Source organism: Chanodichthys erythropterus, chromosome 11 (genome assembly GCF_024489055.1).
Source record: "Chanodichthys erythropterus isolate Z2021 chromosome 11, ASM2448905v1, whole genome shotgun sequence".
In the NCBI taxonomy this organism is placed as follows: Eukaryota; Metazoa; Chordata; class Actinopteri; order Cypriniformes; family Xenocyprididae; genus Chanodichthys; species Chanodichthys erythropterus.
Window position 1 is genome coordinate 56,177,263 of NC_090231.1, and position 13,744 is coordinate 56,191,006.

The 13,744-nt window shown below is 40.7% G+C and overlaps 1 protein-coding gene across 32 annotated transcripts in view; it reads left to right on the top strand.

Annotated features, from left to right (window-relative positions):
• mical2a (microtubule associated monooxygenase, calponin and LIM domain containing 2a) overlaps positions 1-13,744 on the top strand; it is an 89,901-nt gene that overhangs the window by 63,255 nt on the left and 12,902 nt on the right. For 12 of the 32 annotated variants that reach the window (XR_010896386.1, XM_067400127.1, XM_067400132.1 and 9 more), the window contains 6 exons: positions 122-223; positions 435-653; positions 3,145-3,252; positions 9,327-9,401; positions 12,612-12,727; positions 12,829-12,898. The exons of 4 other annotated variants lie outside the window; for them this stretch is intronic. Coding sequence is in view for 27 of the 28 variants with exons in the window: in XM_067400127.1 (XP_067256228.1) it covers positions 122-223; positions 435-653; positions 3,145-3,252; positions 9,327-9,401; positions 12,612-12,727; positions 12,829-12,898 (690 nt within the window). In the remaining variant the exon portion in view is untranslated. Of the gene's footprint in view, positions 1-121; positions 224-434; positions 654-3,144; positions 3,253-9,326; positions 9,402-10,656; positions 12,428-12,611; positions 12,728-12,828; positions 12,899-13,744 lie in introns of those variants that run through there. 16 more of the 32 variants (XM_067400134.1, XM_067400138.1, XM_067400154.1 and 13 more) reach the window with 13 other exon arrangements.

Sequence of the window (13,744 nt, forward strand, 5' to 3'; positions counted from 1 at the left end):
TTTACTAGGGCTGATCTGAGTATCTCTCTTCCTGGTTAACCTCTTCTTTCTCTTTTCTTCTTCCTGTACTTCTGACCCTGGCTTCCTTTCTCTGAAACCGCTCCTGGTATAATGATCTCAGTCTGACTGTAACGGTGAGAGGCCCCCGAGACTTCCATCGCTTGATATGACTGATAGTCCCCTCTTTAACATTATCAGGAAGAAAGTTCCTCCTATAAAACAGGTAGAACCTCTAAAGTTAATCTAAACCAATAAAACCCCCTTTCATGCTCAAACAGCAACATTACACACTAAAGAAAGCTGCACATGTAAAACGAATGAAATGCCTCACATCTGCCTCACTATAGACACTTCAAAATTTCCCCAACAAGTTTGTGTATTATCAGTCGGACAGTCCATATCCAGCACTGCCCACATGTGCTGTGTGTTCACAGTTTCCACCCTCGGCTCCTCTCTTCCCCTCGCTTCATTCCAGTCCTCTGAATCCACAGAGGAAACCACTTCACCCGACTCACACACACACTCACACACAATCGGAGGCAGAGAACACAGCCGGCTCAGGCTCAAGAAATGCACCCACCTGCCACTCAGCAGTGCTGGCCATGAGAGCAATGCTCCAGCGCCTCCAGAAGGTGGAAGATGAGATTAGCCAGGTGACTGACCACTAATATTTGTTTTATAAGTAGGGCTTTTAAAGTTAAACTGCCGACTTTTTATATAAATTAAATATGCTCACATATATATTTAATCAGTGCATTTATATAATGCAGTTGGGTCATTCTCCAAAATGGGTGCCACCTCATTAACATGGACATAAAAACTAGTATTTTGTCTTTATTCTCTCAATATATTATTTAAAATATTTTAAGTTGTTTTCCTGGATTTAATGTCAACCCTGTTACCATCTCTTAAAATAACATACTATTCATAGTTACATTATTGTCTCTTTTAGTAAATATTTAAGTAGTATACATTTAAGTAATAAATACCTCCTTTTATCACTAAATTTCGTTTGTCAGATCTTAAAATATCAACCCTGTTACCATGATATTTTTTTTTGAAAATGGGATATAGTAATTAAATTCTTTTTTAATAAGCACCTTGCAGTGTCATGAATATAAAATATAAATATAAAGCAGTCAACCTTGTTACCATTAACCCTGCGCTTTTCTAAAGAAATAGTAATATTCCAAATTATATTAAGCTATTTTTACACATTTTGCCTGAAATGCAATTTATTAGCACTTAACAACATTTTTAGAATGTCTATATATGGTGAATGTGATTTCACCAAGTACAACATCCCTCCTGGATCAACATCTTTGTTGATCCTGGAACAACATTCCAATCAACCAGTCAGATTTTAGGGACAAGTTTACCATTAATGTCAAGTTTAGGCTTACAACCTGGTTTAGGTGCTTCCGAAACAGTGTTATTCAACTATCATTTCCCTCTGATTTTAGGGATAAGTTATGGGTAGGGTTAGGTTTAGAGGTTGGGAAAAGGTAAGGACTAAATTTTCGGATAGGAATTTTGTTCCAGGATCAACAAAATATGTTGATCCAGGAACATGTCTTACTTGGCAAAATCACTGTCTATATAGAATGTTTGTAATCTCACAGAGATGCTCGTGTGCTGTTAAATCATTTTTTGACCGAAACATTTTTTAATTTTTTACTTCATTGGAATGGTACGAAACCTGGTAAAGAAAGGTTTTGGCACTAGCTATGTGAACACACACAAACAAAAATCATGGACATGATTCAAAAAGCATAAATAGTCCTGAAAAAATAAATAAATAAATAAATAGTCACATTTGTACTCCTGACCACATTGGAAATTAATGGGAGATGAATTTAATCTAGTGGAAACGTCTGGTACTGCACCCAAATCAAATCTTACTGAAAGCTCATTTTTTTGAGATAGCAAGCTCAAATTTGGAAGACAACTTGTTTAGATTTATGGCTTTGATTTTCTCACCGCTCTCTGTTCTCTGCAGTGTCTCCAGCAACAATTGCAGCGATGTTGCAAAATGAGTTAAGACATGTTTTTTTGGGGGGGCGTTAAATAATGGTGAAAATACCAGTAAGTTGACTAACTTAAACATTAGTAAATCGCGTCGCATGATTCATTTAAATACTCTCCTTCCATAAATTTTGCGTCTGAAAGGGAAACTCCTACAAATGCGTATGCAATAAGGCCAGCCACAAAAACAACTCAGTCCACGCCTTTTCAGCGCTAATTTTGCACTGCGTGTCTTTAATAAATCCCGACAGTACACTCTAAAAAATGCTGGGTTGTTTCAACCCAAGTTTGGGTCAAAAATGGACAAATCCAACCATTGGGTTAAATTTTTAAATGCATTTTTTAACCCAACAGTTGGGTTTGTCCATATTTGACCCAAATTTGGGTTGAAACAACCCAGTATTTTTTAGAGTGTAGTTTTTTAACGCCAAAATACGGTCAATACGGTCACGTCATGTTCAGGTCTATTCTCAAAAAGTGGTTAATAAAGGATCATAACTATTCCATAAATATAATTTAGTATGATAAAATCTCCTAAAAATACAAAATATTGAATAAAAAACATTATCGAACAAAAATTTAGTACATTAATTTCATTTCAATAAAAAATAAATAAATAAAAAAATCACTTTTGACCACCACACGAGGAGCACCAAAGGGTTAAATCATCTTCTGGAATTGGAAAATGCACCGATTTCATAGAATGTCCCAGTTAATGCATTTATCTATTCTGGCATTAAAACTTGTTCTGTCCTCTTTCTAAATACTGAGCTATGAACCAATGTTCTATGAAGTGTTCTTAATGAAAAGTGTATTGATAAATGAATTCCATCTGGAACCTTTAACAAAAATAGTCCACAAGTATGAATTATTAATGTTTTTGTTTCAGAATATTTCGGTTTGTTTAAAAGCAAATTTCAACATTCAAACAGTGAGATTAATCAGGTTATAATCAGGCATAAAAAAAAACAAAACAAACATGATATTAATCGCAATTCTATTGAAAGCCCTAATTATAAGTAAAAACAGATCTAACAACAGATTTTCCTGTGCACCACAGGCTCACCCTTTAATCTCCTCACTCTTTTTTGCTGTTTTCTTTCTGTCGGCCTCACTCAGAGGAAAGCTCAGACTCTAAAGGCCAGGGAGTTTCATAAAAAAAGCATAAAGGAGAAGGCTGTGCATTTGAGCACTCTGTTCTCTGGCGAGGCCTCCTCTCCGCATCAGGTGACTATGTTACTGCGTGTGTCGGCTTTCCTCACTCAGCTGCTGTTGCATGCCCTGCGGTTTTGGCCTCTGATCACTGAGTGACTGAGCATCATTTCATGCACCTGCAGTCTTCGTAGATATCATCGCATTCTGAGTAATTAATTCCCTGCACCCCCGCTCCGCCATAATTGGTTAATAATCTCTCTAGCAGAACAGATGTGGGTCAACTGAGGACACACTCTAGTGCTCAGTGCATTCAAACGACCTGTTTTACTTTACAAGAGTTAATAAAGTCAATGAATGCCAGTGGACATCATAACTCTCAAAGCATCTATGCCAGTAAAAACATATTAGGTGGTTGTTCTTTGAAGAAATTGTTGGAATAAATGTTTTCTCACTATTCTTTTATGAGCTTTTATAAGCATGTGAGAGGAACCGAGAGGGGGTTGTTGACTTTTGCATGACTCTCTTGGCTCTATAAAGGGGTCTGGGCTGCTCAGGGTTCCTGTAAGCATTTAAATTGATCTCTCAGACTGGAAGAGAACTTTTTGCTTTTTTTTTTTTACGGCTCACATCAGGAGAAACAATCAGTCCAGGTGTCCACAGATCATTCAAACACGCTCATTTTCTGTGCATTTACTACATTTCCTACCAAATATAATGTTCTTTCTCAGTATTTTTGTCTTGTTTTTCAGTAAAACATCTAAACATTCGGTCACACTTTAATTCAGGGTCCAATTTTCACTATTAACTACAACTTTTTCCTCAATAAATTCCTAACTACTGCTTATTAATAGTAAGGTAGTGGTTAAGTTTAGGTATTGGGATTAAGGCAAGTAGAATATGGACATGCAGAATGAGGCATTACTATGTGCTTGATAAGTACTAATAAACAGCCAATAACCAATAATATGCATGCTAATAATAAGCATCTAGTTAATACTGAGAATTGGATCCTAAAGTGTTATCAAACATTATTTAATTAAGATATATTTACTTGAGAAGCAAAATAACATAAGATATAAATTCTTGTTTTCTGAACAAATTAAATGACTTTATGCTTAAAACGAACAAATCTGCCAATGGGGTAAGAAAATAAATGCAGGCTATGTCTGAAATCACCCCCTATACCCTCATTCACTACTCCCTACATTACTCCACTAATATAGTTCACTTGTAGGAGCTGTGGGCGCCATCTTCTGGTCAGACACAGGAATTAATTTGGCGTGTGACTCTCACAGTGCATTATGGGTATCCTCCATTGAGTGTACATCAGTTGTACACTCATTATTGCGGTGCATTGTGGGATTGAATGAGTGCATTCAATAACGTCCACTATGGTTTTGGACACAACTACAAATGGCTGTTCCCTCAATAGTGCCTTTTCTCAAGATGTAATATAAGTCTCTGGTGTCCCCAGAATGTGTCTGTGAAGTTTCAGCTCAAAATCCACAGATCATTTATTATAGCTTGTCAAATTTGCCCCTGTTTGGGTGTGAGCAAAAACACACCATTTTTGTGTGTGTCCCTTTAAATGCAAATGAGCTGCTGCTCCCTCCTTTCTAGAAGAGGGCGGAGCTTTAACAGCTCACGCTTCAGTTGCTCAACAACAACAAAACTGGAGAATCTCACGCAGACAAAATGAGGATTGTCAGTAACGGTGTTCAGCCTTACATTGTTCAAACCGGAGTCGACACTGATGGAGAGAATCAGGAAGAAGTTACAACTTTTAGAATGAAACTGGATGTTTCTGAATGGTTAATGGATGCATTTATGTAGTTGCTGTGGAGTTGATTCAACTTATTGAAAACATGTCCCCTTTAAGGGTCTAGGGGGTGATTTCGGACACAGCCGAAAAATAAAGCTTATTTTCAACAAACATCTCCTACTGGTGCTTGTAAAGGCATGTCTCAACAGGTAAAGGTAGGCCACTGCTGCAGTAGCCACGCCCCAAACTCTTCACCTGCTGCAGTAGCCACGCCCAAACTCTCCACCTGCTGCAGTAGCCACGCCCCAAACTCTCAGCCTGCTGCAGTAGCCACGCCCCAAACTCTCCACCTGCTGCAGTAGGCACGCCCCAAACTCTCAGCCTGTTACATTAGCCACGCCCCAAACTCTCAGCCTGCTACAGTAGCCACACCCCAAACTCTCAGCCTGTTACAGTAGCCACGCCCCAATCTCTCCACTTGCTGCAGTAGCCACACCCCAAACTCTCCACCTGCTGCAGTAGCCACGCCCAAACACTCAACCTGCTGCAGTAGCCACGCCCAAACGCTCAACCTGCTGCAGTAGCCACGCCCCAAACTGCCCCCCCCTGCTGCAGTAGCCACGCCCCAAACTCTCATCCTGATGCAGTAGCCACGCCCCAAACTCTCCACCTGCTGCAGTAGCCATTCCCCAAACTCTATGCCCCAAACTCTCAGCCTGCTGCAGTAGCCACGCCCCAAACTCTCATCCTGCTGCAGTAGCCACGCCCCAAACTCTCCACCTGCTGCAGTAGCCACGCCCAAACACTCAACCTGCTGCAGTAGCCACGCCCCAAACTCTCAGCCTGTTACATTAGCCACTCCCCAAACTATCAGCCTGCTACAGTAGCCACACCCCAAACTCTCAGCCTGCTACAGTAGCCACGCCCCAATCTCTCCACCTGCTGCAGTAGCCACGCCCCAAACTGTCCCCCTGCTGCAGTAGCCACGCCCCAAACTGTCCCCCTGCTGCAGTAGCCACGCCCCAAACTCTCAGCCTGCTGCAGTAGCCACGCCCCAAACTCTCCACCTGCTGCAGTAGCCACGCCCCAAACTCTCAGCCTGTTACATTAGCCACGCCCCAAACTCTCAGCCTGCTACAGTAGCCACACCCCAAACTCTCAGCCTGTTACAGTAGCCACGCCCCAATCTCTCCACTTGCTGCAGTAGCCACACCCCAAACTCTCCACCTGCTGCAGTAGCCACGCCCAAACACTCAACCTGCTGCAGTAGCCACGCCCAAACGCTCAACCTGCTGCAGTAGCCACGCCCCAAACTGTCCCCCTGCTGCAGTAGCCACGCCCCAAACTCTCATCCTGATGCAGTAGCCACGCCCCAAACTCTCCACCTGCTGCAGTAGCCATTCCCCAAACTCTATGCCCCAAACTCTCAGCCTGCTGCAGTAGCCACGCCCCAAACTCTCATCCTGCTGCAGTAGCCACGCCCCAAACTCTCCACCTGCTGCAGTAGCCACGCCCAAACACTCAACCTGCTGCAGTAGCCATGCCCCAAACTCTCAGCCTGTTACATTAGCCACTCCCCAAACTATCAGCCTGCTACAGTAGCCACACCCCAAACTCTCAGCCTGCTACAGTAGCCACGCCCCAATCTCTCCACCTGCTGCAGTAGCCACGCCCCAAACTGTCCCCCTGCTGCAGTAGCCACGCCCCAAACTGTCCCCCTGCTGCAGTAGCCACGCCCCAAACTCTCCCCCCGCTGCAGTAGCCACGCCCCAAACTGTCCCCCTGCTGCAGTAGCCACACCCCAAACTCTCAGCCTGCTACAGTAGCCATGCCCCAATCTCTCCACCTGCTGCAGTAGCCACGCCCCAAACTGTCCCCCTGCTGCAGTAGCCACACCCCAAACTCTCAGCCTGTTACAGTAGCCACGCCCCAATCTCTCCACTTGCTGCAGTAGCCACACCCCAAACTCTCCACCTGCTGCAGTAGCCACGCCCAAACGCTCAACCTGCTGCAGTAGCCACGCCCCAAACTGTCCCCCTGCTGCAGTAGCCACGCCCCAAACTCTCATCCTGATGCAGTAGCCACGCCCCAAACTCTCCACCTGCTGCAGTAGCCATTCCCCAAACTCTATGCCATAAACTCTCAGCCTGCTGCAGTAGCCACGCCCCAAACTCTCATCCTGCTGCAGTAGCCACGCCCCAAACTCTCCACCTGCTGCAGTAGCCACGCCCAAACACTCAACCTGCTGCAGTAGCCACGCCCCAAACTCTCAGCCTGTTACATTAGCCACTCCCCAAACTATCAGCCTGCTACAGTAGCCACACCCCAAACTCTCAGCCTGCTACAGTAGCCACGCCCCAATCTCTCCACCTGCTGCAGTAGCCACGCCCCAAACTGTCCCCCTGCTGCAGTAGCCACGCCCCAAACTGTCCCCCTGCTGCAGTAGCCACGCCCCAAACTCTCCCCCCGCTGCAGTAGCCACGCCCCAAACTGTCCCCCTGCTGCAGTAGCCACACCCCAAACTCTCAGCCTGCTACAGTAGCCATGCCCCAATCTCTCCACCTGCTGCAGTAGCCACGCCCCAAACTGTCCCCCTGCTGCAGTAGCCACGCCCCAAACTCTCCCCCTGCTGCAGTAGCCACGCCCCAAACTCTCCCCCCGCTGCAGCAGCCACACCCCAAACTCTTGATATAAGTTGAGCTGGAAAGAGATTGACAGATCTGAGCGGATGCTCTCAATGTTTTGATGGTCCCTGGGAGGCTCAATAGCTTCCTTTTCTGCCATCAAGCCAAACCGTTCTCGTTGCTTAACCATTCCATCCTTTGCCAATCTGTCCCAGCTGGTATGGATATGTTTTCATTTTCCGCTTTGCTGCTGATATCTTTGGAATACAAATGCATCAGTCGTTGCCTTGTAACGCAAGTGTTTACAGACGTATGAGATGTAAATAGTGGCCATGTTATGATCAGATATTTCTGTTATTAACTTGTGTTTACTTTGCTGAAATAGTGCACAAAAAAAAAACCCAGAGAAACTGGTAGCCAGGCAAAAGCAATTGACCAATCCTGAGTGGCGACATCACTACACTCATTCTACCAGCAAGGTTAGCCAACTGTGCTGAAAATTCCAGGCTGAGAACAGTTTGTAATCGTGCTGTGCCGAATCAAGTTCAAGAGGAAATATGACCATAACATACCATTCTTAAAACGATGGTGGAAAAGCAGCTAATGTTAACACTTTTGGGGGAGATCAACCCATGAATGGCATAATCAATGAATAATAAACTGGGTTAAGAGAATGTATTTAACAAAAAAATTTAACCTTAAAGTGGATTTTTCTGACCCCACTGGCCCACATTTTAAATATAAACACATAATTTGAATACATTTTATCAGAAAACAGTCACCTGTCAAATGTAAATATGAAATTAAAAAAAAAAAAAAAAAAAAAAATGAAAATATAAAACTATAAGCAGCATCTGCAAGAAATAATGCTAGCATGTCTCTCGATGTGTGTGTGTGTGTGTGTGTAGTGCTCTGAATGCGTGCATCTCTCTGGCTTCATACTGTAACACGCTTGTTCTGGGTTTTGTCATCTGTCATTAAAGTGCAGGCCAGATGCTCCGCCTTGTAATTTCTATGAACCATATGAACCATATTTAGCTTTTAAAAAAATAAAAACTTATGTCGAACAGTTGTCTGGTACCTTCTAAGAACAACTAAATCTGAATGAATAATTTCAATATTTTCAACAGAGTAAGTTATATGATCAACATCAAATATATGTTGCAGGTTTCCTGACTGAGCACAAAGTAATAAATTTACCCATAATACATGCACCCATAGGAAATATATATCTTATATATCAGTTGTTTCCCATAGGCAAATTAGATTAAATTGAGTTTATAGCTCTACTAATCTCATTTATGTCTTGTTGTGTTTATTTTTAGGGTGGAATTTCAGGAGATATATCTGAGATAAAATTCTTTACTTATAGTTAAACATATCTAAGAACTCCATTGGTCCTCCTGAGCTATTAAAGAGCAACCTCTGAGCATTACCATGTCATCTAATTGTCTCAGTTCATATTAAATGTTCAAGTTATCTCTGTTCTGGACAGACTGACTCCTCTGCTGTCTGACCTTCCAGTCCATCTCCACATAAACCCCACCACACCCAATCCCAGAATACACTGCTGCTCTCCACAGCATGTCCTCCCGTGTCCTCTCCTAATCTTCTCTCCTGTCCTCTTCCCATTACTTATACATGCACTTCTTTCCATCTCTAATACAATTTAACACTCCTTATACTGCTTGCCCATTTGTCTTTAATGAATCATTATCGTCTCATGCCCTTTTCCTGCTTTTTTCCCCACTCTTAATAAGACGGATAGATCTCAGACTGGGGAGCTAGACATGCAGCTTTGTGAAGAGAAGAGAGAATCAGCAAGAAGCTCACAGGTGCTGAGCAACATTTGTTCCTGAGGCATTTGCAAATACAATATAGAGTGCATTAGTGCCCGTTTGTTTGTTTTCCATTCATTTTTCCCACAGGGATTTAAAAAAAAAAAGTCTTTGTTAAAGCTTCATTTCCCATAAACCAAACTGATCAGCTACGAGGTGAATCATAACATTACGAACTTTGATTTGAAGCAGAAAAAGTGTTCAAAAATAGCACAAAAAGACAACGGTACAAGACTGTGTGCTGAACAGCTTTAGTGACGGAAAGGACTACAATCCCATGATGCATTACGAATCACAATCGAATTAGAACTATTTATTTACAGCTGTTGATAATATATAAAAACAATATATTTTAAGTTTATTACAAATATTTCAGTATTCTGAGAGCATAGTTACGTCATTTGCAGTGCTTTATGGGAACGGGCGGAGCTAAAGAGCTCTTTTGCTGCAGTTTGCTCGCCGTGACTCTGATTGGTGGAACTTTCTGTACAGCATCATGGGTAATGTAGTTTTTTCACCACAAATGCTGCTGTTGAACATGATTATTTAAAACAATAATAAGTTGAAATAATGCAAACAGATGGCTTCAACAAAAGCATATACAGGGACTAAAACGAACTTTTATGCCACACCTGCCAATGGCCGGTGACTTAAGAAAATTTATCGGCCAAAACTAATTTTTACCAGCCATGTAACAAAAACATGCAGTTATGACACCAATATTTTAGATACTAGTGAAAATTCATAATTCTCTATTCCAATTTTGATACCACTGCTAAAAATACCAGCTTAGCTAATATAATTTTTTTGTTTTAAAGACAAGTAAACTGTCAGTGCGCCCTCTTGCGTTCTAGCACTTGAATAATTATCTTAGAAAGGCTTAAATTTTCGTGATGATGCAGCACTGACACGTCTGCCAAAGTAAACCAAAATCTTGAAAGTTCAGATGAAAGTATGTGATCTTCCTCAACCCATCCATTCTGCTGCTAATCCAAATTGCTCTCTCTCTCTTCATGACTTTTGTCTGTGCAGCCTTGCTCTTCTTCTCCCCATTTCCCTCATTCCATCCCGCTGACCACTCATTCATGCCCTGTCCAACAATGCACTGCTACTTCCTGTCCTCGTCCTCTCATTTCCTCCCGTCCCTCTCTGCTGTTGCAGCAGGTAATGCTGCATGCACTGTTTTACACACTGCCCCAGTCTGCAGAGTCTAATTCTTTTCTCCTCTTTCATTGGCATCCATTTGGTTAAGATGTCTAGACCCAAACCGTTACATGTGCAGCATTTTAAACAGGAGATACAGGGAGAAACAGTGAGTCTGTCCCATCTGGTGAGTGTTTCCTCATCGCTCAGCCAAGTTAGGAAATATAATTACAGTAGAGAGAGATTTACCACAAGTGTTTTGACATCTGGCACACTGGAGGTAACCAGCTTAGTCAATCTTCTGATTAATTGTAGGTTAGGTATCATTATTGTATGCTCAGAGTGCAGCTTTATGACATATTAAATGGGCTTTAATTTGTGGTTACAGTTAAGCAGTCGCGGAACGTCTGATTTTAGCAATAAGAACGAAACAGAGACCTCCCAGTCTAAGGAAAACAGAAACTTTAAAGACCACGATAAGGTATCATGGCACCATCTAAAATTCCTGTTCTGAATATATGAAACACATTTGGAAAGCTAAACCAACATGTTTGCATGTCATATAGACAGTGTTATATAGGCAGTCTCTTATTTCAAGGTAGGGCAAGTATATTTTTCCACTGTAAAAAATATGCAGTTTAAAATACTTAAAGGGCTCTATGTAATATTTTTACTTTAATAAAGCATTAAAATACCGCAGTATGTTTGCAGATATTTAGGAAACATGCTAAGCTCACCTACTTGTTCCTCAAAAAAACATTGCTACAGCCAGATATTCTACTTTGAAAACGTGCGTTCCGTGATGGAATGTCTGTCTTTGTTTTGGTTTGTGCGAAACCGTGTGCTGCAGTTTATCCAATAGTATTTCGACATCGCAGGTTGCCAGTTGGAGGAAAACACAGCGTATTGCAACCATGGAAACCAACAAACAAACTGGGAATCACAGATTCTACTTGACCTAAAAAGCCTCTGAATCCATCTAAATATCTCTATGAACAACAGCATATTAATACAGATAAATCAGTTCATCATCGTACAGTGTTTAAGTCTCCGCAGCTTTCATTGTCAATTGCGCTCCCTATTATTGCTGGCAACTCGAGTCTTTGAACGAGGGGGCGGGCCAAACAATATTTTGAATTTTGGACTGCAGTACCTATTTTGAACACTGGGTGTCATTCCGACATAGAGCCCCTTTAAAGGAATAGTTCATCCAAATATAAAAATTATCCCATGATTTACTCACTCTCAAGCCATCTTAGGTGTATATGACTATCTTCTTTCAGACAAACACATTCAGAGATATATATTTAAAAAATATCCTTGCTCTTCCAAGCTTTATAATGGTAGTGAATGGGAGTTGAGGTTTTGAAGCCCCAAAAATGCATCCATCCATCATAAAAATAATCCATATGGCTCCAGGCCCTCTGAAGCGAAGTGATGGGTTTTTGTAAGAAAAATATGATTCATATTTAATATGATTAAATCTGCATAGCAGCATTACCACTTTGTGTAAGCATTAATGTCCAATAATTCTACAGTCTGTTATTCCTTACTTATCGGATCCCAAATAAATGAATCTTGATAAACAAATGTGCCTTTGAATAGGGAATTCTTTGTACAATGGCATCACTGACTACATCTGCCAAATGTCAGTATAATGTCCAAGATGGAAACACTTTATTTTAGGGTCTTTTAACTGGTTGCTTATTAGCATACATATTACTAAAATATTGGCTGTTTATTAGTACTTATAAAGCACATATTAATGCCTTATTCTGCATGACCTTATTCTACATTCTTAATTCTACCCAATACCTAAACTTAACAACTACCTTACTAACTATTAATAAGCAGTAAATTAGTGGTTTATTGAGGGAAAAGTCGTAGTTAATAGTTTATATGTTACCTCCAAGACCAGTGAGCAAAAATGACTTGTATTATATTATTATATCCTTTAATAATGAGAAATCTTCAGCTTTAAAATGCAATTTAGTGCTAACATACCATCAAAGGCATCATATTTCCCTGTTGTCTAATTTCTCTCTCTATCTCTGCTCTAAACAGACCAGTTCTTCCGCTGTCCTTCCACGTCATTTTAACTCCATAATATTTCACCCCATCCCAGAATGCTCTGCTCCTCTCCATCTTTCCTTTACATTCTCCTCTGCTTTCACAATAAGGTAAAGAAGTGATTTCCCCTTCAACACTTTTCCTGTAATGGTTCTAATGCCTTTTTATTAACATACTATTTAATTTCACTCTCCCCGTGCATCATTTAAAGCTGTAAATCTAAACCAGAAATACTTTATGGCATAAACATGCAAGGAGAAGCAAAGAATAACTCACAAATGGTGAGTGTTTGTCAAGATTATTGCTTGATTGATTTGAAAGTGAAACATTCTCCCAAAAAACAAACAAAAAAAAACGAAAATGCTGTTGTTATTACTCACCCTCTTGCTGTTTCAAATTTTTGTAATTTCTTTCTTCCATTGAGTAAATATCTCACATGTCTTCATAACTGAATACTACATGTCTATTTTTAATATGCGGATGTTTGAATGAGATTTGAGAATGACTTTCATTTTGGTCTGTACTTCACACAAAGCTATCCTATTCAGAAGACTTGAAGAACATTTGGTGTAGGATTTACTTTACAGCTCAGAAAGGTTTTGAATTAAATGCAATTTTGTAGTAGACTGAAATAGTATTTTCTTGTAAACGTACTCCAATAATCTTTGTTTTATTCACAAATTTTGGTATTTTTGGTGTTATCATTTTTGGAGTTTAAATGCCCAAACAAAACAAGAATGCTTTCTTGGAAAAGAGCAGCTTGGGCATTCTGCTGAATTTCTCTTTTTGTGTTCCTTGGCAAAAATAAAGTTGTACAAGTTTGGAGCAGCTTGAGGATGAGTAAATTATGACATTGTTTTCATTTTTTGGGTGAACTACAGTACAGTCCAAAAGTTTGGAACCACTAAGATTTTTAATGTTTTTAAAAGAAGTTTTGTCTGCTCACCAAGGCTACATTTATTTAATTAAAAATACAGTAAAAAAAAAACAGTAATATTGTGAAATATTATTACAATTTAAAATAACTGTGTACTATTTAAATATGTTTGACAAAGTAATTTATTCCTGTGATCAAAGCTGAATTTTCAGCATCATTACTCCAGTCTTCAGTGTCACATGATCCTTCA